Below are 24,675 nucleotides of genomic sequence, written 5' to 3' on the forward strand. Positions count from 1 at the left end.
CTATAGAAAGGCGCCCATCCCCCTCTCCAAGGAAAACAAAAAGTCCCTGACTCAGCCGCCATCTTTCCTTGTGTGATTGGGCTCCCTAATTAAAATTGTTCCCATTTACAGATTAAAAAATACTGGCCCCCACACTGTATAACCCCCCCTACCCCAACTGGAACGGGAACCCAAACGCAGATGCCTAAGAACCGGGCCTAAGTTATAGCTGTGTGTAAACCAGTCGCACATCCAGCTCTGCTACATCTGTATCTTTAGTTGTGGGATATATTCATGTCATGTAGGAAATCTGAATACAAGACAATACAAGAGACATAAGAGTAAGGTATATCCCGATAACCCGTGTAACAAGGAACCCATCATACCCCAGGCCTGTCTGTCATGAGACAAGATCTCTATCCTGTGAGTCAGAGACAGAACAGGAATAACGCACGCCAAGTCCATGTGTTTGTAGCCGGCGACCAGTGACTAATAGCATTAGTAAATAGTATGGCACTATGACTTCACAAAGCCGCCTGATAATCTGTAGCATCACCCACCCACGTGACTCCATAACTCCTACTGTCACATGCAGAGCACATGACCAGATGTGTAACCTGCACCATGTCGGATACAAACAGTTATTACCAATGTATCTGACGTCAGGGACATATTTTGCTTATGTTTCTGTAGGATATTAATATGTAGCAAAACAAAAGCCAAATATTTATCTACAGCGTTAACTCACACTAAGCTGTATATGAGGTATGTGCCTGGTCCATGGTAAAATGGCACAGCCAGCATATGGGTGACATCCGCGTGCCACCTGCGCCTCGGAGAACCCATTCATTTCCCAAAAAACCAGACAAATATATGACCTGTCATGACTTTTGCTCCGGGCTTATGGCCCATACACAGACCCATGATAATACACAGGCGTGTGCACTGGGCCATAGCAAATAATGGGTTAGTGTGCTGGATACCGACAAAGCACACACTTGTGTGCATGCAGCCTTAGCAACATAGTGAACGTACCCAGGGGTGTAACTTCAGGGGGTGCTGAGGGTGCACCTGGAAAATACACAGGAGTATGCATTGGGCCATAGAAAATAATAATGGACAAAGCATACATCTGTCTGCATGCAGCCTTAGGCTACGGCCCCATGGGACATCCCACAGTAAAAAAGCGCTGCAGGAAAAACTGCGGCGGCAACACATCATGGAGCAGAAAGTTCGTGGAGTTTTCCTCCGTGGACTTTCTGTTACAATTATACCTATGGGGAATCCGCTGACGTTTCTGTAGGTATAATTGGCGATTTCCAAAACTGCGCCGGGAATTGTTATCTGATCATAACGCTTCATACCTTCCCTGTGGCTTTGTAGGACGATTATTGGATCAATGTCAAGGTGTTTTGCACACGGTATGTGAAGTAGACTGTATGGCGGCATCTTACAAATCCATACGAGAAGCATTGAATATCTCTCTTATTTAGCAAGCACTTGAGAATGGCGCCATTTATCTCTGCCAGCAATTAGATACAGCAAATATTGATACACAGGTTATTGGCTGAATTATTGACTGATCTATGACCAACTTCTGCTGATGTGGCCTATAAACAGGTTACTCATAGAAATATATGTATATGTAACTAACTGATGACCTGTCCTTAGGAGATAGACCATCAATTGGAGATCAATGGGAGTCTGACACCCAGCACCCTTCTTGAAGCAATAGTGGCATTCCTGTTTGTAGCTCAGTCCCATTCAAGTGAAGGGACTGTACTGCGATACCAAGCACGGCTGCTATACAAGTATAAGGTACTGAGCTTAGCAAGTAGTGAACAGGTCACAGCACTCACCTTAACGCTGCGATCCCTATGTGATGTAAACGTCACGGTTTGGCCACGGCGTGTTACAGTAACTACAAGGTGGATAGGATTCTAGCGAATCGAATCCACACCTTAAGGAAGAATATGCGCAGCGGACATGCTACAATTTCCAAAACTGATTATGGAAATCGCAGTAGATCAATTACAACTACAGAAATGCCGGTGGTTTCCCTATAGGTGTAATGGAAGCAGAAAATCTGCAGAGGAAACCCCTGTGGACCTTCTGTGAAAAGCACTGAAAAAAAATGCTATTTGATGCGGCCACGGTTTTTCCTACATCGCTTTTGTGCTGTGGCTTCCTATAAGGGGCCTTAGCCTAAAACATTCTATCCCGGATAGCTAATAACTCAGCTTTCCAAGACTCCTGGACTATATACATCATAATCTAGAGATATAAAACATTCTAGGCCCCTGTAAAGTTGGAAAACGGATTTCTTGAAAAGCTGGATGACAACTGCTATATTTTTACTCAGCTTTCCCAAAAATAGATATCACCAAAATAGCTGACTAGACGTATGTATACAATGGTGTGTTTTTAGGGTGAGGTGCACCTTAAGTAAACCCTCAGTGGTTAGTGCTGTTCCCTTGCAGTATTGGGTTAGAATCAGGCCAAGGACAACATCTGTATGGTGTGGGGTTTCCTCTTATACAAAGCGTACTGATGGGCTCATTCGGAATTTAGATTGTAAGCCTCACGCCTGGTTCACATCTGCGTTCGGGATTCTGTTTGTGAAACAGAAACCTATACGGATAGAAAAGCGGTTACCTAAGGAAACCCGCGGATCCCATAGACTATAATGCGGAGAGAAAAATGCTGTTTGTGGGACTTTGTTTTGTGCGGAGACCACACAGACCCCATTATAGTCTATGTGGTCCACTTGTTTTCCCAGGAATCTGCTTTTCTATGCGTCTAGGTTTCAGTTCCAAACGGAATCCCGAACGCCGATGTGAACCGGGCCTCAATGTGTACAGGCACTGATATGAGTTCTGACAATCTCTGTACAGCACTGTGGAATACGTTGGCGCTATATGAATAAATATACCATGATAACATATATTGTAAATGTTTCTAGTAATATTTTCTATATTAGGACCTGTTATGCAACCAATATACGGGTGACATCATAGCGAGAGCCGCAGTACAGGTGACAAGACAGCGGGGTACACCTGCGCCCTGTCCCGGCTGAGTCACCTGTTTACCTTTTGCTTACATTCATGTGATCCAGTCACAAGACTGGTTAGCACAGCAACACAACATCATAGCTCACCTCCTCCCCTAAACCACATATGAAAAAATACCACAGGGTTAACTCCTTCACTGCCTGCACGCTGCAGCTGGCTGCCTTACTATACACAGCACCGCCTTGTAAATCGTCGCCTTGCAGCCATACATTGCAAAGCAAAGCAGCTGGGCATGAAAAGGAAGACCTTTGCCATAGGTAACAGTGCGCCTCGAAGGCCGCGGGGACTATAAGTCCCAGTATACCCAGCTGCGGGGGAGGTGGCTTCATGTAGTGCACAACAGCTGGGCATTAGTCAGCGGGGAAGGGGTTAAGCCGATCTGCCCTTTGTTTGGTTCTCCTGGTACTGCCCAGAGGAGGGTCCTCTGATGTCACAATACCCTGCTTTTTGCTTGCTAGCAGACACTGCTATTGAGGCTTAAAGGGAAGGATCTGTTCTTGTCCACACATCCCTGGAACAGAGCCGCCATGAAATTTCAGTACAAAGAGGATCATCCCTATGAGTATAGGAAGAAGGAGGGCGAGAAGATTAGGAAGAAATATCCAGACAGGGTCCCCGTGAGTATACGCCTTATACCTGTCTGCATTGTCTGTGGCCTTTCCCTGCATTATTAACCCTTAATCCACACAACGGTTTTGTAATTGATAAATATCAATGGCCTATACAACATAGATCACCAGAATAGGCCGCTACAATGTATCGAATCCTCGGCCATTACAGTATATACATTGTTACAGTGCATAGTCATTGTTACTTCTCTATTAGGAGGTGGGGGTAGTCCTTAGGCATAATGGGGCCATGCTTTTGTCTATATATGGGTATTATATTGCCATATACCTCGCCATCATACAATCTAATATCCTAACCAAGATCAATGATTAAATATGGAAGTCGATTTCTGTTTCACTTGTTGTCATTGGCGTCCTTGCTTTGTATTTGTAGGGGACTCTACATAGGAGCGCAGTTTAGTTTATTATACGCCATGGACAATAAAGCTACATGTCAACATTGAGGAGCTCTGTGGGGGGTGGCGGGGGCAGGCAGTGCACCCCCTACCTGTATCCATGCCTTAGGGAAAGATGGTGCGCAGACTTCTCCTCCTCCCTAAGCACTGCAATGAGAGGGGAGGGCTCATCTGGTGCTCCCGCCTTATTTAACCCTTGCTGTATTATACTAAATAGTATACAGCATAGGAGGCTATACATAGATTGCTATATAGGGGTAGACCATAGCAATGTACATATAACGCATCAGATACCGAAGTGCACAATATAAGGTGTCTATGTTACTGGATTTATAGCCATCTATGTAACATATGTCTATGGATCAAATACAAAGCCTTATGCTGTGCCTATAGAAGAATTGTATCGCTCTACTACTGTATGGCTGTATATTCAGATCACCGGGCCTAGGCATAGTCCTAATCTCTGCATGAGCGAGGCCTGCCTCTAATATGTCCGGTCACCTTGACATAAATACAGAAATGGAAGCAGACGCTGCGTCCTCAAAATAGTCCAAATCTGGGGCAGAGCCCATGAAATGGTGTCACTGGTGCCCTGTGGCTACCAGCTGTTACCGCTGTCTGCGAATGCTGCGTATCCACCATGGTGGTAGGGTTAAGGCTGAATCCAAAGGAAAGACTTAGGAAAGAATATTCTCAAGAATTGGGACGACTTCTCATATACAAGATAGATCTGCCATGTTAAAGGGACGCTCCTCCTCTGACTACAGTTAGTTCTGTAGTCAGGATATCTTTATTATCATATTTTTAACTGGAAACCATCAACATGTAGCTGTTGGGGGATCTGTTATTGTCTTATTTGCTTTGGTTTATTGACATTGCGTTCAGCAAACCTATGACTGCTCAGTGTATATATATATATATATATATATATATATATATATATATATATTATATATGGCTTGTTGGTGCCCCCTGACAGTCATCACCTAGGGCACATGCCCTGGTTGCCCCCTCTAGCTACGCCCATGTATTCACACTTGCAAAGATAGTGAAGATATATTGCACACATGCTGGTTATGTAACATTTCTGGACTCATTTTTATTTCTGGAAGTGCCAAGGGGGAGGTTACATTTCCGGCAAGTGCACCAGAAGCTGTTCCTAATACCTCCCCAGAGCCCTGTCTGATAGTGCCAGCGCTGCCCCCCTCACTGAACTCTCACACATGCATTATTGATTTGCAGCCTGCCATATGGGCAGTACACACCATGCTGTGGACAGTGGCTTCAGAGGTACCAGGCTGTGCAAAAGTTTTAGGCTAGGTGGAAAAATACTAATATGAAGAGAGAATGCTTTCAAAGATTTCAAGTATTAAACGTTTATTTTTGTCACTGAACAAAACAAAGCGAATGAATAAAAGAAAAATCTAAATCCCATTAATGTTTGATGTGAGGAGGAGTCCTGGAAGTGACAACAGAGCCCTGATCTCAACATCGTCCAGTCTGTCTGGGATTACATGAAGGCACAGATGGATTGGAGCAAGCCTACAGCCACAGAACATTTGTGCTTAGTTTTCCAAGATGGCGGGAACAACCTCCCTGCCGAGTTCCTTCAAGTACTGAGAACTACTGTTGGAAATCAGAGGGCAAAGGTCACACCAAATATTAATGGGATTTGTTTAAAAGTAAACTATTAACCCTTTTTAAAAAGAAAAAAAACCATTCCTACTTATGCAGCATTTTTTCACACCTGCCTAAAACTTTTGCACATTACTGTATACGGATTTTAGGACCCATGTGACATTGGAAACTCAGGCACAAGGTGAAGTGTTAGGCAGGTTTTGTAATGGAAACCCAGAGCACTTGCCAGGAATGGGACCACCCCCATGGCACTTCACACCTAATTTGCATAATAGCAGTTTTTGGGGGAATAAAGATGTTCTGAATAGCAACAGAGATATAGTATCTTTACACACAATTCTAAGTGCCCTGCCGAGCCCTGGGATTTGTTTGGTAGGACATCTTATGGTAGACCTTTAATAACAATGGTGTTCTACTCTTCTATTGGGCTTATTTAATACATTGCTCTGAATATACAGTAGGTCAGAAGGAGTGCTCCTTTAAGGGTTGTTTCATTTGACACCTTGTAGTGGGGGAGGCCTTACAGATCGCACATGCTGTACAAGGAATTTTGGGAATGCAATGTGCAAATATTTTCTGCTTGATGGAAAAAAGAAACCTTTCTCTAGCACCACCTTTTGGAAGGTCGATCCCTATAGATCAATGCCTGGTTTTCTAACAAATCTAGAGACATTGTATGGAATAAAGTCAAACCAGAACATCTGGAAAAGAGACCCCTCTATGTATGATCTGGCCAACGCTTTTATACACGTAGCTGACAATTGTTTACTTTTCAGGTTATCGTAGAAAAGGCTCCAAAAGCTCGAGTCCCAGATTTAGATAAAAGGAAATACTTAGTGCCATCAGACCTCACTGGTAAGTAACATCTCTGACCCTTCTATACAATCTGTTTACTTGCTATCGTCTGACCCCGAGTCAGCACTTGTTCAGGCTTGTTCAGTCATCTAAATGTATAAGGTTACACTCCTGAGCTCACACCAATGTATAGAAACAGTTATTTATTTATGTATCTTTTTACATTGTATCTGTGTGTTATAGTTGATTATTGATATTATTTTATTTATATTTTTATATTGTATCTGTTTTATTTGATTATTTACTCATTTATATTTTATCTTTTTACATTGTATATTTTTATATATATTGTATCTTTCTATATTGTATCTGTTTTATTTGATTATTTACTCATTTATATTTTATCTTTTTACATTGTATATTTTTATATATATTGTATCTTTCTATATTGTATATGTTTTATGTGATTATTTATATTATTTTATATTATATCTTTTTATATTGTATGTGTGTGTTTTACTTGATTATTTATATTATTTTATTTATATTTTTATTTTATATTGTATCTATTTTATTTGATATATATATATTTTATATTGTATCTTTTTATATTTTTTCCCTATTTTGTTATATTTTTTTATCCATGTATTTAATCTCTGTTTTCTTTGCACAATCTCCACAGTTGGACAGTTTTACTTCCTCATCAGGAAGCGGATTCACCTTCGCCCCGAGGACGCGCTCTTCTTCTTTGTCAACAACACAATTCCCCCTACCAGTGCTACCATGGGACAACTATATGAAGTAAGAAACCGCGGTTATGTTTATGGGGAGACTTATAGAGCAATTCTATAAGATATTACCTTTAGTATTGGGGTCCACGTCTGCCCTTGGACCGCTCGCTCTTCTGGTTAGACGTCATTCCCTACCCTTCAGTCTTCTGTCACAACCAGTCATGGATGAAATATTTCTATCCCCATGTGTAAGAGACTGGATTGCTTTCTCAATATTTTTAGGACTGGTGCACAGGAATGTACTGATCATGCCAATTTAGATTCCTAGCACACAAGGGGGATCCCGGTTTTCTTATCTTTATCCTATACAGATTTTGTATTTAGAGGAACATTGAGGAAAACCTTGTTGGTCTTAATATTTTTAGCATGGCTGGCGGATGCACCAGAGCCCCGGCCTCTTCAGGTGTCGGGATCCATAAATGAAATGGTGTAGATTTCCGGTATAACCGATATGGCATCAATTATAGTAAAAGTAACGGACTGAGACGTCTTAGATAACTGCCTGGTTTTCTCAAAAGTGAAGGGACAAGTCTGGAACCCTAAAGTGGTGAATATTTTGTGCCTGCTGTGCCACTTTTGCGCATGGCTTCACCAATTTAGTAACTAACCCCCCCCCATTGTGAGGTAGCGTTGTCCCTAGGTCATACACCGTCCCCATAGATTTATACAAGAACTTGGCGTGTTCCTTCCTAAAGGTGCTCAGAATGAAGACTCACTGACCTTACTGACAGCGCTTACAGTCCGCCACCATGTGTGGAGCTCACCTTACACTGTATATATCACTTATGTCTTTCAGGATAACCATGAGGAGGATTGTTTTCTCTATGTGGCTTACAGCGACGAGAGCGTGTATGGAAAGTGACACCACAAACGATGGCGAAGTCCAACTAACACCATCACCACCCTCACCCACCATATCACCGATCACCCAACCTCTAGGACTGCACAGCGCATGGAACCTGGTTATATGGCTGATTGTCTTGGCAAGTTTGGGAGGGTACATAGGGGAAGGGGTAATAATATACAAATATTAGGGCTGGGCAGGACTTGCCTAAAATATTTAACACCCCAAGGATTTCTAATGTACAGTATTGTGCATTGAAGAATTAAGACCCAGCAACTCAGGGCACATGAACGGTAATACAGGGGCTATGGAGTTCCATGATGCTGCGCCTGCCATATTAAGAAGACAATAGCCTGGTTACTGTCTCACATGTCCATATACACACAAGAATGACAGGTCTGTTCTTCTCTCACAAACTATTTCCATTAAACCAAACCTCAACACCCTACTTCCGATTCTCTTGTGTCTGTGCAGTAGACGACCCCTTTCTATAGTATACAGGGAATTTGACGGCCTTTTTGCGGGCCCACGATGAATGTTCACCTGTTCCACCTGCCTTGTCCGCAGGTTAGATTAGAGACCTAGATCCTTCACTACAGTCCTCATCATTGACACATGAAGTTTTTGTGAATTAGCTAAATATGGCAGCTTTCTTCCAAACACAGTGCCCCATCTGGCCACCTGAGGTATTGCAGTTTGGCTCCAAGGAAGTGGAGGGGGATATGCTGTTATACTACACATAACCTATAGATCTTTACATGGGGTGCTGCTTTTGGAAGCAAGCAGGCTGGTTTTCGAATACTTTACCTTTTGTTCCATATTTCATTCTACGACATAAATGCTTAAATGAAAAAAAAATTATAAAAAAAAAAACACTTGAGGTAGGTTAAAAAAAAAAAAACTACAGACAAATTAGTGATGTGCTGTTAGTATTAAGAGAAATGATAACTGTTCCATGTTTCATCCAATCTTAACTGGATTATTTATTTGGAGTGCACTTTTTGAATGCTATACAGCAAGTGTCCTTTAGGTGGCAGTGTGGGTAAAGTAAAACGGACAGTTTTTTAATCATGACTCAGCTTATTTTAATGATGCTTTTCCTGGTTTTGTTTTGTTTTTTTTATTCCGTTTTAGTCATTTATTTATTTTTTTTGCTAGGATATGATATGTGTAAGGGATGACGCGTGTCAGTAAGAAATACTGGAGCGAATAAGAAGTCTCAGTTTATCTTTCGTTAAAGAGATTCTCCATTGACATAGATTGGATTAGGGGATCGCACAGGGATAAAATAAACATAAAAAATAGGAGTAATGGAAGGTCATCTCAGTCCATCGACAAAGTGAGATTCTAGTGCTAGTGCACTACTATGTAATAGTGCATTATATGGCTGTATATAATACTCAAGAACTCTCAATGACAGGATAATGCCATTTAACATAAGTAGGAAGATTACAAATATTCGCTTCTTCTTTACATAAACTAGTGCTGGCATGAAGTTATGTCATATATATTAGTACTGCATAAATAAGGCATCACTAGCAAACCAAAAACAAGGCGGCATCCCTGCTCAGCGCCCATTTGGCCCAATCCCACAGACCAGAGTAATCAAACACAGACATGATGCCTGATAATCCCTTTAAGAGGCTGCAAAATATTCCTATTCAGTCTTAAATGGAGTCCGACACTGTAGATAGATAGGTTAGGGTCATCCGAATCCAGAAGTGTTTTCCCCTTGTGAATCGGAGCCTCCGATAAAACCGTTTTTGTCACCATGCTCATGAACTCTTTGGAGCAATCAGGGCGTTTCAATTGCTCCAAACAGATAAGCGGCCACTCCCTCATTGCTCCAAAGAGGTCAATTACAGATTGACAGAAATGGTGATATCTCGGCAACGGAGGGACCGATTCTCAAGGAGAAGACTTTGTTTAATTCGGAAGACCCTAACCTATCTATCTGTGGGGCTTGGCTGATATGTCGGTTTCTGGTGACAGACTCCCTTTAAATGTTTTTAGTTTAGGAATAGATTAACTCTGTCCTAACCACAGGCACAAGCAAAGTAATCACTTTAAAGGGGTTTCCAGGATTTACAAATTGGCGCAAGGAGGCCGGAGGAAGGTGGAATAAAAAAACCCCATTAGCTTACCTGTCCCCGATGCTCCAGTGTCTCCCTCCAATCCTGTTGCTTCCGAGTTTTGCAGCTGGACTGGACCGGGGTGGAAGACACCACAGATCTGGGGACAGCGGAATTTTTTTTTTTTTTTTTTTAATATTATTATTATAGTATTTTGCACCTTCTCCGGCCTCCTTACGCAAAACTGGACAACTCCTTTAAATTCAGATTTTCCAAATTTAATTTTAATTCATTTTTATTTTATTTGGGAGAATCTCTTTAAAGACTTGAACATTTACCTCTATACATTTAGAAAATGAAGAATTTTTAGCAGTAGACAAAAAAAAATGTGACGTATAAGTGAGTGGCCAAAAATTAATAAGTATTTGTGTCAACGGATGGATTTCTAGCCGAACTCTCATAACAATAACTTTATCCAAAAAGACATACGGACATCGTGTCCGTATTCTGAGATGTGAACTTTCTATACTGGATGGAAATACTTCGAACGCTCCAGTTGTTGTAGTTATTCTGCGGAGGCGGAGGGTGCACTTTGACCATAGTGTCTATGGGGCCCCCATTGGCCCTCCGCAATACAAGAGCACATTAGTACTTATAATAGTGCATATTGGTTTGGGGGTCCAGTTGCAGATTCTATTTAAGGGGCTCAGGAGCCTCATGGTGGTCCTCCGACCTACTAAATGTACTGTATGGTAAAAACAAAGATCTATTTTCTCTACGAAAGTTATATGAACAGTACAGTATATGCCAGTCTTGGTTATTGTGATGTATTCTCTGTTGCTATGTGCAAAGATTTCATCTTGACCAAATGAAGTCACTTTTTGTCATGTCATATTGTTTTGAATTTTTTTTTATTTTATTTTATTTTTACAACTTTACAGGTTTTATTTTGTCTGATTTATTAATGTTTCATTACATGATTTTATCTTATCCCTATATTTAAATAAAACTGTAAACACAAGAACGCGACTCGTTGTGATTGTGATGACGTCATTGCTTTATCTGGGGTGGGTCACTTTCCATTTTAAAGGGGTGGTCCAAGACCCATGGACTTGTCCATCAGTATCAAATCTATGGGGATCTCATACCCAGACCCCACACCGATCAGCTGATTTGGCTTCCGGAAGACATTTGCAAAGTATCCGGCTAGAAGTGAATTGAATAGGAGCAGATCTGCGGTTTACCCTCGGCCATAGCTATATAGAGTGGCACAAGGGAACCGCAGCTCTGCCCCATACACTTCAATAGGTGCAGAGCTTCTTCCAGTCATATATCTTATATAGAGCTTTGGTAGCTGAATTAGCTGATCAGTGTGGGGTCCGAGTATTGACCATGGATCTTGGATAACCGTTTAACTTGAAGTTTGATGGAGGTAAATAAGATGCGCCATGGATATTGGGACATATTTATTGAACTAAAGAAAAATGGTCTTTATAGCAACCAATCACAATGCAGCTTTAATGTCTCAGGAGCAGAATACAAAATGAAAGCTGCATTGTGATTGGTTGCTATGACAACAATAAACACGGGCCCAGCTAGTGGGGGGGGGGGTCTAACGGGAAGCCAGTGGTGCCAATAAGCTACTTAGCATACATACACATACATTGCATTCACCCATGTAACTTGGTCCAGGTGTTGGCCAGATTTACTGGTCTGATCTATGCCGCTAGGACTCCCCGCCACATGGTGCCCTGCAGGGATTATAATATGGGGCAGTATGTAGCAGGGAGGCCGAGACTCCTAACACCATACATAATACATATCTATAATCTGGGTGTCCCTCTCCTGGCATAAGGTGCAAGCTGGTAAATCCGGCCAACACACAGACTGGGTGTCATAAACTTGGTACTGTGAATTTGGGGTTTTGTATACCCTATGAGTGGCCGCAATTGATGTTCCCCTGCTATGTTCACAGGATAGGCCTAGGGTAACTGTGTATTTTTGTCCAGGGGCTAAAAAACACACAACACTACATTCTGTACCAAACTAGTGACACATCTTGTCATGTAAACCTGGCTTTGGGGTGCAACGAAAAACCTTTATTGGGGCAGGTTCACACCTGCGCCCGGTCTCTGCTTTGTGGGTTTCCGTCTTCTGCCGACAGGTGCCCGCCTGTGACCACCCGTGGGCATTTTGTGATCTCCACGGTGAAACAGTTTTTTTAATCGGACACAAAGCCTTGCATGTCCGACTTTGTATCTGGTTAAGAAAAAATGGTTTCGCCGCGGAGACCAGAAGACGCCCACAGGCGGACACTTTGCAAACTCATTCAAATGAACGGGTTTGAAAAGTGACTGCTGGTTTCTCGGGCAAAAAATGGAAACCTGAAAGCAGAGACCCCGGGCGCAGGTGTGAACCCGCCCTAAGCCATTTCTGGGGGATCATGTTTGATAAACCCCCAAAATATTTTCTGTATATTAATACCTTACGATTACCAAATATGAAGACATTTATAATAAAAATAATAAAATGGTCTACTACATGTTTCTCACACATATAAGTTACTAGACATTATACTGAATTCCCCCATGGTGGGATTATTAAAGGATTATCTTGTCTTATTCCACCTCCACCTCCAAGTATTCCCATAACTAGGCAATGTACTGTATGGCTGGCTCACATGTACACTCTATGACTAATTCAGGAGAAGCTAGCAGATCGACAGGACGTAGGTCATCAATAGTCCTAGTCTGGAAAACACCAGTAATAAGAGTTCCAAGCCATAGCCCCAATTCAGGATCTGAAGATTTCACAATATCTCAAGACGTTGCAGCATAAAGACTCCTTGAGGCGTTCAGCCGAGTCATTTACAGTAAATTCCTTATCATACTACCCTACACACCTTACAGGGCAAAGGTCCTGGCCTGAAGACAACAAAGCAGGTAAGGAACAGGGTTCATCCTCAATCTTACTTAAACATTTTCTTCCTGAACAATCCCTTTAAGAACTTCCAGCAGGGTGGTAGCCATATGAGGACTCACCTAGTGCCTGTTATGTGAAAGGGCCAGTTGCCTATGTAATATAAAAAGATACCAATATTACAAGAGACACTTTGTCTCAATGTGCCCTGGACGTTTATCTTGGATTGGAACATCAGCCATCTCTGAAACCAACAAACTTCCTGTTTTTAATTTTACTACCGACCTATAAAAAGCAGAGAATGGATCCTGCTCAGGATGTTCGGCTATTCTAGTCTCCTGTCCAACCACATGTTACTGCAGATGACAATTACAGGACGTCCAGATAATATTCTAAACGCCGAAATCCATTTACTTATATTTCTGCTTTCTTTAAAGTTACACAGAAGAGAAAGACGATTGCCCGAAGATGTACATCCTAATGGAGTGGGGGTGATCATACAACTAATCCATGGGGACCCCAATACATCAGCTGGTTTAAGAGGCTGCGTTACTAAATACCGAGCTCAGCGCCATACGTATCATAGGGGTTGTGCTTCGTATGACTGCTCAGCCCAATTTGCTTGAAAAGGACTGAGTTGCTGCTGTACCATGTGACCGGTGAACATGTCATTACCGACAGCACTAGTGAGAGCCATGGCTGATCTGTATCGGCCTTGTGTGTCAATCCACCATGATAACATATCAATGGTCAGCTAATTGTCCTAGAAAGCCCCTTTAAGCCAGGCCCCCCCGTAGAGTAAACACTGAGATTTGGCCATACCAAAAAATGCTGCACTTTACAGTCCCTGCAAAATGAATGGGATTCTGGGTAATTCCATTCACCCATTGCAGAAAATATTCTGCAGCAGACACTCTGTCATCTCAAAAACGTCCATGCTTTTGTAAATCGCACCTTGTCAATTATACCTACAAAAAATCCTTCTATGTATAATAGGAGCAGAAAGTCCCCACTGCGGGAAAAACTACAATACTTTCCCAGTGAGATTGTTCCAGCGGCGCTTTTTGGCTGCAGCTCGCTATGTGGGGCCTGAGCCTTAAATATTTTGTCCTCTGTTATGATGACTGTTCCTGCACGCTGTTTATAACTGCTTGTGAATGACGCGATGTTATTTTCTGATGTTTAAAAGGATAATACTGCCACCTAGTGTTATGGTAGGGTAATACCTGTGCACTTTTGCCACTCTACCTCAGCAGTAACTTACTGTTGTTTTTCATTATTAGTTTAGTTACTCTGGTTAGTTTTCTAGTATAGACTTCCCCCACACGTACACTGACCACTTTTCCAAAATGGGGACCATGCCCAAGATCCAGAAGCTATGACCCCACACTGCCTGGCATTAGTTTGGCTCTTATTATAAGTTGTATTATATGTAACTGGATGGTCTTGGACATAAAAATGTGCCTCAGCACTCCCCTCCCTTCCCTCCCAGCTCTTACTATATATAGTGTGTTCCTTTGCAATGCCAACTAGAATATCCTATCCTACCAATATTATAAATGTGAAAGTTTGGATGTTTGTTACCTGATGCAAAAACGGCTGAACAGATTTGGATGAAATTTGGCGCATAGTTTGTAACCTGAATTAACACGTTTTTATCCCAGTAAATGACATGGTTCCATGACTGTTATGAATTTATGTTCATATACTATATTACAGTGCTCTTGCCGGCAGGAGAATCAGCTAATTGCAGTTTGCGGATAAAGCCAGATCTGTTATCTCTCTATGTTAACACACAGATAACATTGAGTCCATTGTGTACAAGCATCTGCATATTATCTGTTCTGCATAAGTGTTCTGTGTTCTGTTCAGCCAGAAGAAGGAGGGAGAGAGAGAAATAAAAGAGGTGAGAAGCAGACACTGCATGCAGCGTACTGAGACACTGACATGGGAAAACTCCTTTGATCAAAATTGGCAGTTTCCCAGTTTTAAACATGCCGGGAAAACGAAAATCTAATTTGTTGCAAAATTCTCAAAAAATGAGAACTATGAAGGCAGCCAGAAGTCAACAGATTTCTCCTCAAGCGTATCTGAGGAGGATTGGGCAAGCTAGGCATCAAGTGGCTTTTAGAGCAGCTGAAACACCGGAGCAGGCGGATCATTGACGCCAACAACACACTCATTATATGGCGTACCACCGACCTACCGAGATGCCGGAACAATCACAGGCACAGCGCGAGGAACAAGTTCAGCAGCAGGCCAGCTTCAGAGCTGCTGAAACGCCGGAGCAGGCAATTTTTTTTTTATTACTCACACATTTTCCATTTCTCTCTGGATCCAATTTTGAAGTCCACGCAGACGAAGTCGCGGGCAGAAGCTAGTATATAAATAAGATTTATAGCCTATTTCTATTTGTGTATATAGAAAACAGAGCTACATACATTGTGTACATAGACAACAGTGCTGCATAACTTGTGTACATAGACAACACTGATATATACGCAATTTGGGTATTTACGTAACTCTTAAAATTGGTTAAAAGCCAAAGCAACATCGTGGACTTGCCAACTGCTAGCAGTTTTTGCAACCCCCAACCCCCAGTACATTCCTGCAGTATTTACTAACACATCTAGTGACCATTTAGAGCATGGAGATAAAGTTACTGACGTTGTTGCTGGACTTGGATTCTAGTTATAACCAGACCGTCATAAAGATACTGATCTCATAAAAGAGCTTTAATGGGAGTCGGTTTGTAGAAATGTTATACTAAAGTATTACAAATAATCTAATGATAATGAAGAACTGTAGAAATGTCTGTGATATGGCGAATAAGAGAATATTAACAAACTTCTATGATCTGTCGCCAATACTACTAGGTCACCATGACGTAATATACGCTAATGTATTACGGAGACATATCTGCAGCACTATGAGCCAAAACTGCTTATAAAGATACGAGAGGAACTGATCCAGTTTGTCACACCTGCCTAAAACTTTTGCACAACACTGTATAGTATATACCCCTCATTTATTGCATGGTAAACCAAGGACTCCTTCGCTATTTATTAATTAGTACGCCCTACAGAGAAGGATTGCAGACCCTCACTACATACCAATATGAATTTCGGAGCCGACTTTCAACAATGATCCTCCATTTGCATTGATTTATCTTAATAAACAACTTATTTAATTTTATTAATCAATATATATAATATTCATAGTGAAAAGATATCTGAGTTTTATAGGGGAGCTGTATATTGTTATACAGTCCTATGAAAAAGTTTGGGCACCCCTATTAATCTTAATCATTTTTAGCTCTAAATATTTTGGTGTTTGCAGCAGCCATTTCAGTTTTAGGGCTAGTTCACACGGGGACATGGACGCTGATTTTGACAGCGGATTTCGCGGCCAAACCAGCGTCCATACAATGTATCCCTATGTGAACTACTCGCTTTTTTTTTTCTGCTAGCTCGCTAGCAGAAAAAGAAGCGACATGACCTATCTTTCGGGCGGAAGCCGCTCGCGATGAGCCGCGGCTTCCGCCCAGCCGCAGCGCCCTCCATGTCGGCTCATTCATTTGAGCCGACAGCGGAGGTGAAAGCTGCGACCGCGATGGTCGCGGCGGGAGCAGTTAACATAGTGTGGACATTGTATGGACGCTGATTTGGTCGCAAAATCTGCTGTCAAAATCAGCGTCCATGTCCTTGTGTGAACTAGCCCTTATATATCTAATAACTGATGGACACAGTAATATTTCAGGATTGAAATGAGGTTTATTGTACTAACAGAAAATGTGCAATATGCATTAAACCAAAATTTGACCAGTGCAAAAGTATGGGCACCTCAACAGAAAAGTGACATTAATATTTAGTAGATCCTCCTTTTGCAAAGATAACAGCCTCTAGTCGCTTCCTGTAGCTTTTAATCAGTTCCTGGATCCTGGATGAAGGGATTTTGGACCATTCCTCTTTACAAAACAATTCAAGTTCAGTTAAGTTTGATGGTGGCCGAGCATGGACAGCCCGCTTCAAATCATCCCACAGATGTTCAATGATATTCAGGTCTGGGGACTGGGATGGCCATTCCAGAACATTGTACTTGTTCCTCTGCATGAATGCCTGAGTTGATTTGGAGCGGTGTTTTGGATCATTGTCTTGCTGAAATATCCATCCCCGGCGTAACTTCAACTTCGTCACTGATTCTTGAACATTATTCTCACGAATCTGCTGATACTGAGTGGAATCCATGCGACCCTCAACTTTAACAAGAATCCCGGTGCTGGCATTGGCCACACAGCCCCAAAGCATGATGGAACCTCCACCAAATTTTACAGTGGGTAGCAAGTGTTTTTCTTGGAATGCTGTTTTTTTTTGGACGCCATGCATAACGCCTTTTTGTATGACCAAACAACTCAATCTTTGTTTCAACAGTCCACAGGCTTGTCCAAATGTGCTTTTACATACCTAAGGGGGCTCTTTTTGTGGCGTACGTGCAGAAACGGCTTCTTTCTCATCACTCTCCCATACAGCTTCTCCTTGTGCAAAGTGCGCTGTATTGTTGACCGATGCACAGTGACACCATCTGCAGCAAGATGATGCTGCAGCTCTTTGGAGGTGGTCTGTGGATTGTCCTTGACTGTTCTCACCATTCTTCTTCTCTGCCTTTCTGTCTGATATTTTTCTTGGCCTGCCACTTCTGGGCTTAACAAGAACTGTTCCTGTGGTCTTCCATTTCCTTACTATGTTCCTCACAGTTGAAACTGACAGGTTAAATCTCTGAGACAACTTTTTGTATTCTGCCCATGAACAACTATGTTGAACAATCTTTGTTTTCAGATCATTTGAGAGCGGGCTGCCCATGCTCGGTGACCATCAAACTTAACTGAACTTGAATTGTTTTGTAAAGAGGAATGGTCCAAAATCCCTTCATCCAGGATCCAGGAACTGAGTAAAAGCTACAGGAAGCAACTAGAGGCTGTTATCTCTGCAAAAGGAGGATCTACTAAATATTAATGTCACTTTTCTGTTGAGGTGCCCATACTTTTGCACCGGTCAAATTTTGGTTTAATGCATATTGCGCATTTTCTGTTAGTACAATAAACCTCATTTCAATCCTGAAATATTACTGTGTCCATCAGTTATTAGATATATCAAACTGAAATGGCTGTTGCAAACACCAAAATATTTAGAACTAAAAATGATTAAAATTAATAGGGGTGCCCAAACTTTTTCATAGGACTGTATATCCTGTCCGTAATAACACATAAAATGTGACCTCTTCATTGTATCAGTGTAGTCTTCTGTATACAGGATAGGGGATATGTAACGGTGCGGATATCACATATTACATATATGTTATTTATGTGACTTCAGGTAGAGCTGTTCCTTCTCAGGTAATGGCTTAGTGTCCCATGACTATACAAAGGAGCCGCAAGGGGATCTCAAATCTTATAAGAAATCTTCTTTTCTTCGAGAAAAGCTAGAATAGTGCATGGCATATATCCGACAAAGGGCAATAGTCCTATACATGGATGGTATCACTCACACGTAGGCATTCTTGTCAAAGTTTTTTGGTATTCCTCTGTGCCCATTGCGGTTGTTGTTGTGATCTTGGCGGTTTGTATGGGCAGACCTCACTGACTTTGCTCCGTTGTAAGAATAAGTTATTCTGAAAAAAACAAACAAAACAAAGTTGACTTAAAAAGTGGTAAAAAAAAAATTAAAGGGGTTGCCCAGGATATTTACAGCGAATTCTTGATAGTGGAGTTTAATCCACCTTAGTGTGGTTCGGGTAAACCAGGGTCTCCTTGGTCCAACCGTCCCGATTTCCGCGGGACATTCACCATTTCGGTGATGTGTCCCGCGGTCCCAGTTGGAGGGAGGTATGTCCCGATTTCAACTCAGATCTACGTCCAGAGGAGCTGTCACAGGTCAGCTCCTTGCTTTGCCGCTGCCTACTGGCTGTGTAGACGCGAGTGAGAGAGAGAGGTGCACAGAGAGCGGCGGGGGGACGAGGAGAAGGTAAGTGTAATGTGTACACTGAGGTGGAACGTGAAACTGGGGGCAGATGAAGGAGAGGACGGAATGACACTGGGGGCAGAAATGTGGGGACATGAATCTGGGGGCAGAGATGTGGAGACATGAATCTGGGGGCAGAGATGAAGAGGACATGAATCTGGGGGCAGAGATGAAGAGGACATGAATCTGGGGGCAGAGATGGAGAGGACATGAATCTGGGGGCAGAGTTGTGGAGACATGAATCTGGGGGCAGAGATGGAGAGGACATGAATCTGGGGACAGAGATGGAGAGGACATGAATCTGGGGGCAGAGATGTGGAGACATGAATCTGGGGGCAGAGATGGAGAGGACATGAATCTGGGGGCAGAGATGTGGAGACATGAATCTGGGGGCAGAGATGTGGAGACATGAATCTGGGGACAGAGATGGAGAGGACATGAATCTGGGGGCAGAGATGGAGAGGACATGAATCTGGGGGCAGAGATGGAGGGGACATGAATCTGGGGGCAGAGATGGAGAGGACATGAATCTGGGGACAGAGATGGAGGGGACATGAATCTGGGGGCAGAGATGGAGAGGACATGAATCTGGGGACAGAGATGGAGAGGACATGAAACTGGGGGCAGAGATGGAGGGGACATGAATCTGGGGGCAGAGATGGAGGGGACATGAATCTGGGGACAGAGATGGAGGGGACATGAAACTGGGGGCAGAGATGGAGGGGGGGACATGAAACTGGGGGCAGATGAAGGGTGTATATGAAACTTGGGGAGAGATAGAGGGGAACATATAATTTACGGGTGACTGTAGGAGGATTACACTGTGTGCGGGCACTTGAAAAATTAACGAGAATGGGCGGAGTCAACACAAAAGTGGGTGGGGCTAAATTTGCCGTGGCGCCCTACGCGCGCTGCACATTTTGTCCCTCTTTTGGTTCTTCAAAAGTTGGGAGGTATGTATGGGCCAGATGGGAGCTGCAATCTCAATACTGATGTCATTGCTTATGGGCCCCCCTAAGGCTCCTGGGCCCCAATGCAACTGCACCTTCAAGTTACACCCCTGACTGCGAGGCAACTGGGCCTTTGTCTATGATTGACAGCCATGGAGACCTAACAGAGAGCTGGAGGGAAGAAGGGTGATTGGGTGACAGAAAAAGCAACCCAATAAACTCTAACATGGATGATAACGATAGACCCGGGTATATAATGTCTGCTGTCTTAGAAACCAAAGCAGAAGAAGCCTTAAGCATGTATAGATGATCTCCATATACTTCCTGTACGTGAAGGAGTTCAATATGTGCAGAAAGTTGTTTTGTGTCAGTATGCTTAAAGGGATAGTCCAGGATTTGAAGCAAATTTGGGGGTAGCCAGGGTGGGTGGTCACCTATCCCTGGAGCTCCGTTTCCCAGTCTCACCACCTCCGAGGTTCACGTGACCACTGAGACCAATCAGTGCTAAGGAACTAGTGACATATGTGATGACATCAGCAGTCCCTGTCCGGTGACCACTGAAACCACTGACCTCAGTAGCCATGTGAGCCCCCTATGTGTGGATTCATGATATACTGATATATCTCGTGTGGGGCAATGAGATGACAGGGGTAATTTTCGTACCTGTTTTTTTTAATGGTATCATTCAAGGAGAGGCAGAGAATGGCGCCCCCAATGACGGTAAGAGATGATCCTGCCCATCCGATGAACAACGCAGCTCCGAGCTCATACCTGGTGTAGAAGGGATTGATATGGTAAGATATATTATATGTTGTGTTAATAACAGCCTCAGTATTCTGTTACTTACTTTTGCTCTACGAATAATGGATCAAAGAATTCTGTGGTTATTTTGTGCGCATAAAGAGATATTCCAGACATAGCACAAAGACCTGGAACAGACGGGAGAGGTGAGTAATTCCTATCAAAATCCTACCAACAATGACAAAAATCCTAGAAAAATAAAAGAAAATACAGTCTCAACTCCTCTTAATAAGTGCTCCTTAAAGGGAGTGTCACGAGAGTGTTCAGATATTGTAGAACATGCCGGATATATGTGCTTGCTGACATATCCTGACCTGTACTGCACTGTGTGAATTCATCCATAGGTTTGTAGAGTAAACCTTAGTACTATATAAGTGCACTCACCGCTCAAGATAAACAGCAGGCCGGAGAAACAGGTGAGTTTTGCTTTAGTGTCATCCGATCCCCCAATCTTGGTGCATTTCATTCCAACAAGGGAAAATATTGAGCCAAAAAATCCCAGGCTAACAGCAGCGATGAGCAAACCCCGGCAAGCTTGGATGTAGCCTGAAACGTAAAAAGGGTTTCAAGAAAACTCATTCACTTCAATCATGCAATGGCCTATAAGGCTGAGGCCACACATTGCAGAAAAGATGTCTTTTTTTGTTACAGCTTTTACTTTTTAACGGCCAAAGCCAAGAATGTCTTCAATCGGAATTGGAAATAGAAAGGAAGTCTAATGACAACTATATGTACAAACCAAGATGGCTGAAGCTCCCCATGACATGAATGCCACGGTCCCTGCAAAGTGGATGGGATTCTAGCAAATCCAATCCACACATTGCAGAAAAATACCTGCAGCGACGCGTTTCTGGAACTCACCGCATGTCAATTATACCTGGCGTTTTCCGTATAATAGGGGCAGAGAGAAAAGGAAAACTCTGCAAAATTGCTATGAAAAATGTTACATGATGCCGTTTCCGCCACGTTTTTTTACCCAGTGTTTTACTGCTCCTTGATTCATGGAGCCTGAGCATTAGGCCCTTTGCAGAAGACCATGACCGTGCTCAATGTGCTATCCGTGTATTTCATGGTGAGCACACTAACCCATTCATTTCATATACATGACCTTGAATTATATGGCCACGTGTGCGGGCTGATAAATATAGAACAGGTACTATTTCTTCCTATTGTTCTTCCTTCCCCTTCTCCTAGCCCTATATATGATGGCTGCAGCAGTCATGTAGGGTTCTACGGCAGGAATAGATTTCGGAGTTAGCCATTAACAGGCTCTTACAATGGATCATTAATTTCCGGGACTGTAGAACACAAGCGATACTTAGACTGCAACTTGTATAATCGCTATGATCTCTTCCATGTACAAGTCTAACGTCCATATTGTTTATTTATGTGCCTGGTTTATTCTCTAGACTAAAAAAAATAAATCTATAGGTTTCCTATAGGTTAAATTGTTGAAATTAAAATGTTCCAAACTCAACCAGATTTGATGGTTCAATCAGATGGAGGTCGCCAATGTTACTTGAAGTTTTCTAGTAGGGAAAAGGTCTTGGATTGGGCAGTAGAAGCGATACCTGCCCCATCCATCCCCTGTCACTCCAGGTACAATGTTTAGCAGGTCTCTTCTGGTTTCTTCTCAACACACATGAAATGTAGGCTCACCCACCATGTGAGGTTTGTCGGTGTCTTTCATGTCTAGCACGCTGACACGCTATAGCCTAATGGCCCCATAAACACGCCCTTGTACTATCACAAGTCCATGTATGGAGCAGTGAGCTAAAGGAAAAAGTCAGGGCAGGTCCTATTCCTATCCATTTGGCTGATTGTGATCACAGAAGAAAATTAATGGGTCCATGGAGGCAAATAGACATCAGTTGTGTGCATGAAGCCTAAGTGGACATGTCCTGTGTGTCGAGAAGGTACCAGAAAGTAGAGACCAGAGGGAACCATAATAAATTATCCAGTTTATATTTATACACTATAGACACACGTCCCAGATTTACTATAAGTTAGACAGTGCAAATTTAGATAGGCAGCCTGATCCTACACCAGATTTATCACAGTGACTGGTGATGAATGATAAATCTGGCAGAGGCTACAATGATACCACCTTTTAGTTACACCTTTAATTTTTCAACACTATTTTGGCACATTGAAACCACACCCTTCTTTATGAGATTCCACGCCCACATATGCAGCATATCGGTAAATTATAGCCCAACCTAGGTATACGACATTGTGCCAGATATGTACCACATTATGCCAAAGATGTGCCAAAGATCAGTCATGCTTATACTAGTGAAAACCAGAATAGTAAGTCGGAGCCACTATGTGGCTGAAATGGCTTCTATGTGAAAAGTCAGGCTAGCCTTTATCCTTCCTCCTTGGACTCCATCTTGTCAATCACATTGCTGGGGACCCAATAACCAAACATTTTGAAGCAGCTTTCTGTTGCCGGATATCTGCTGCTGTGTAGTCGTATATTCAAGCTACTGAGGTGAAAGGGCCATACTGACAGGGCCCTAGGATAGTAGCAATGGCCTGGCAACAACTCACTTCAAAAAATAATTTACTGATCACAACATTTTAGTAATTTGGGAACCAGTGTCAGGTAGTATATGCATATAGGGCCCCAGGCACCCTGTCTGTCTGGCCAAAAGTTATTCCTCCCAATTTCCCTATACACTCCGTTGCCTCATAACTTCAATAACTGTTGGTTGTGCTCCTATTTTCTTCACAGTTATTCCTCCCAACTTCCCTCTATATACAGGCGTTGAAATTCAGCATGGCTGATCTTTCGTTCCTTGGACATCATCTCTTGAGGGATAGTCTGAAATCCCCCATGCACATTAGATATCAAGTTGTTCCAGCCAAAATCAGCAGGTTCAGCTGACTTCCCATCAATGTGTCTAGAGGTCTTCAAGAAGCAACAATTAGATTACCATTTTTATGTTGAACTTGGTCTCCTTACCTTCTAAGGCCAACATAGAAGGAAAGTCCTTGCAGTTGGACACCCCAGTTGAGTCGGTAACACATGTCTTCCAAAGGTTGGACCAGAAGGTTGCGGTGGTGATAACCGTGCCATCAATACTAGAGACCTTCCAGTAGTCAGTGGGTAGCGTGGAGCTAACCAAAACCCAGCCCGACATGCTCAATACAAAGGCAATGATCTCAGAAGCCATGTGAGGCATCTTAAGATTGGATAAAAGCAGACAAGGTCGGAGAAAGAATCAGCAAAAATGGAAATCAAAGGTTCACTGAGGAGTTTCAATAAAAATAGAAGGAAGATAGATGGCTGCTCACAGGTATCAAAGTAAGCAACAAGAAGAAACCAAGAGAATGCCACCGAAACTTCTGGAAATAGTATCCCAAGAGTTTTATGGTCAGGAAAATCCACCCCTGTTCCCTACCTGTCCCTCCCTAATTAATTCATACTCATTCCAGGTCCTAGGTAACGTATTCACACCACTTCATGCCTACATGGAGCTACTGATTGTGGTTAATGCATCTCACACACTTCTTGTTTTAACAAGTTCTCATAAATCTAGAAGGTGACGTGTGAAATGATGGCTCCTGGCCTAAATAGCGTAATTGAGGGCTGTTATGGAGCTTGAGATGTCACTCAGATACGCTACCTACCCCACCAAATCCCTGAAAGAAACAGCTTTTATTAGTAGAATACACTTGATATCATGATGTATTGGTAATTTTAAGAGTAAGGGCTCGTTCACACGGGGGCAATGAGGCGGATTTTGACGGCGGATTTTGCCTTAAAAT

At 42.6% G+C, this 24,675-nt stretch overlaps 2 protein-coding genes across 2 annotated transcripts; one reads left to right on the forward strand and one right to left on the reverse strand.

Annotated features, from left to right (window-relative positions):
- Window positions 1-3,486: 3,486 nt before the first annotated feature.
- GABARAPL1 (GABA type A receptor associated protein like 1) lies at window positions 3,487-10,977 on the forward strand. The gene is made up of 4 exons (XM_075258024.1): window positions 3,487-3,667; window positions 6,489-6,567; window positions 7,190-7,308; window positions 8,095-10,977. Exons 1-4 carry the CDS (start codon window positions 3,578-3,580, stop codon window positions 8,158-8,160), a joined length of 354 nt encoding a protein of 117 aa, XP_075114125.1. The 5' UTR covers window positions 3,487-3,577; the 3' UTR covers window positions 8,161-10,977.
- A 7,696-nt stretch (window positions 10,978-18,673) lies between these two features.
- Window positions 18,674-24,089, reverse strand: LOC142219085 (claudin-10-like). The gene is made up of 5 exons (XM_075288049.1): window positions 23,870-24,089; window positions 21,286-21,447; window positions 20,948-21,029; window positions 20,764-20,871; window positions 18,674-18,800 (listed from the first exon to the last, which is right to left on the reverse strand). The coding sequence occupies exons 1-5, from the start codon at window positions 24,087-24,089 to the stop codon at window positions 18,674-18,676; spliced, it is 699 nt and encodes a 232-aa protein (XP_075144150.1).
- Window positions 24,090-24,675: the final 586 nt, after the last annotated feature.

The sequence above is a fragment of the Leptodactylus fuscus genome, chromosome 10, assembly GCF_031893055.1.
Source record: "Leptodactylus fuscus isolate aLepFus1 chromosome 10, aLepFus1.hap2, whole genome shotgun sequence".
In the NCBI taxonomy this organism is placed as follows: Eukaryota; Metazoa; Chordata; class Amphibia; order Anura; family Leptodactylidae; genus Leptodactylus; species Leptodactylus fuscus.

What these genes read in the sequence shown, in the direction of transcription:
- GABARAPL1 (XM_075258024.1), top strand. Translation starts at nt 3,578, where the DNA reads ATGAAATTTCAGTACAAAGAGGATCATCCCTATGAGTATAGGAAGAAG. An exon ending in AATATCCAGACAGGGTCCCC is followed by an intron (nt 3,668 to 6,488) that starts GTGAGTATACGC and finishes TTTACTTTTCAG; the next exon opens with GTTATCGTAGAAAAGGCTCC. An exon ending in AGTGCCATCAGACCTCACTG is followed by an intron (nt 6,568 to 7,189) that starts GTAAGTAACATC and finishes CAATCTCCACAG; the next exon opens with TTGGACAGTTTTACTTCCTC.
- LOC142219085 (XM_075288049.1), bottom strand. Translation starts at nt 24,089, where the DNA reads ATGCCTCACATGGCTTCTGAGATCATTGCCTTTGTATTGAGCATGTCG. An exon ending in CCTGCTGTTTATCTTGAGCG is followed by an intron (nt 21,030 to 21,285) that starts GTGAGTGCACTT and finishes CGTCTGTTCCAG; the next exon opens with GTCTTTGTGCTATGTCTGGA. An exon ending in GATACCATTAAAAAAAACAG is followed by an intron (nt 18,801 to 20,763) that starts GTACGAAAATTA and finishes TGTTTTTTTCAG; the next exon opens with AATAACTTATTCTTACAACG.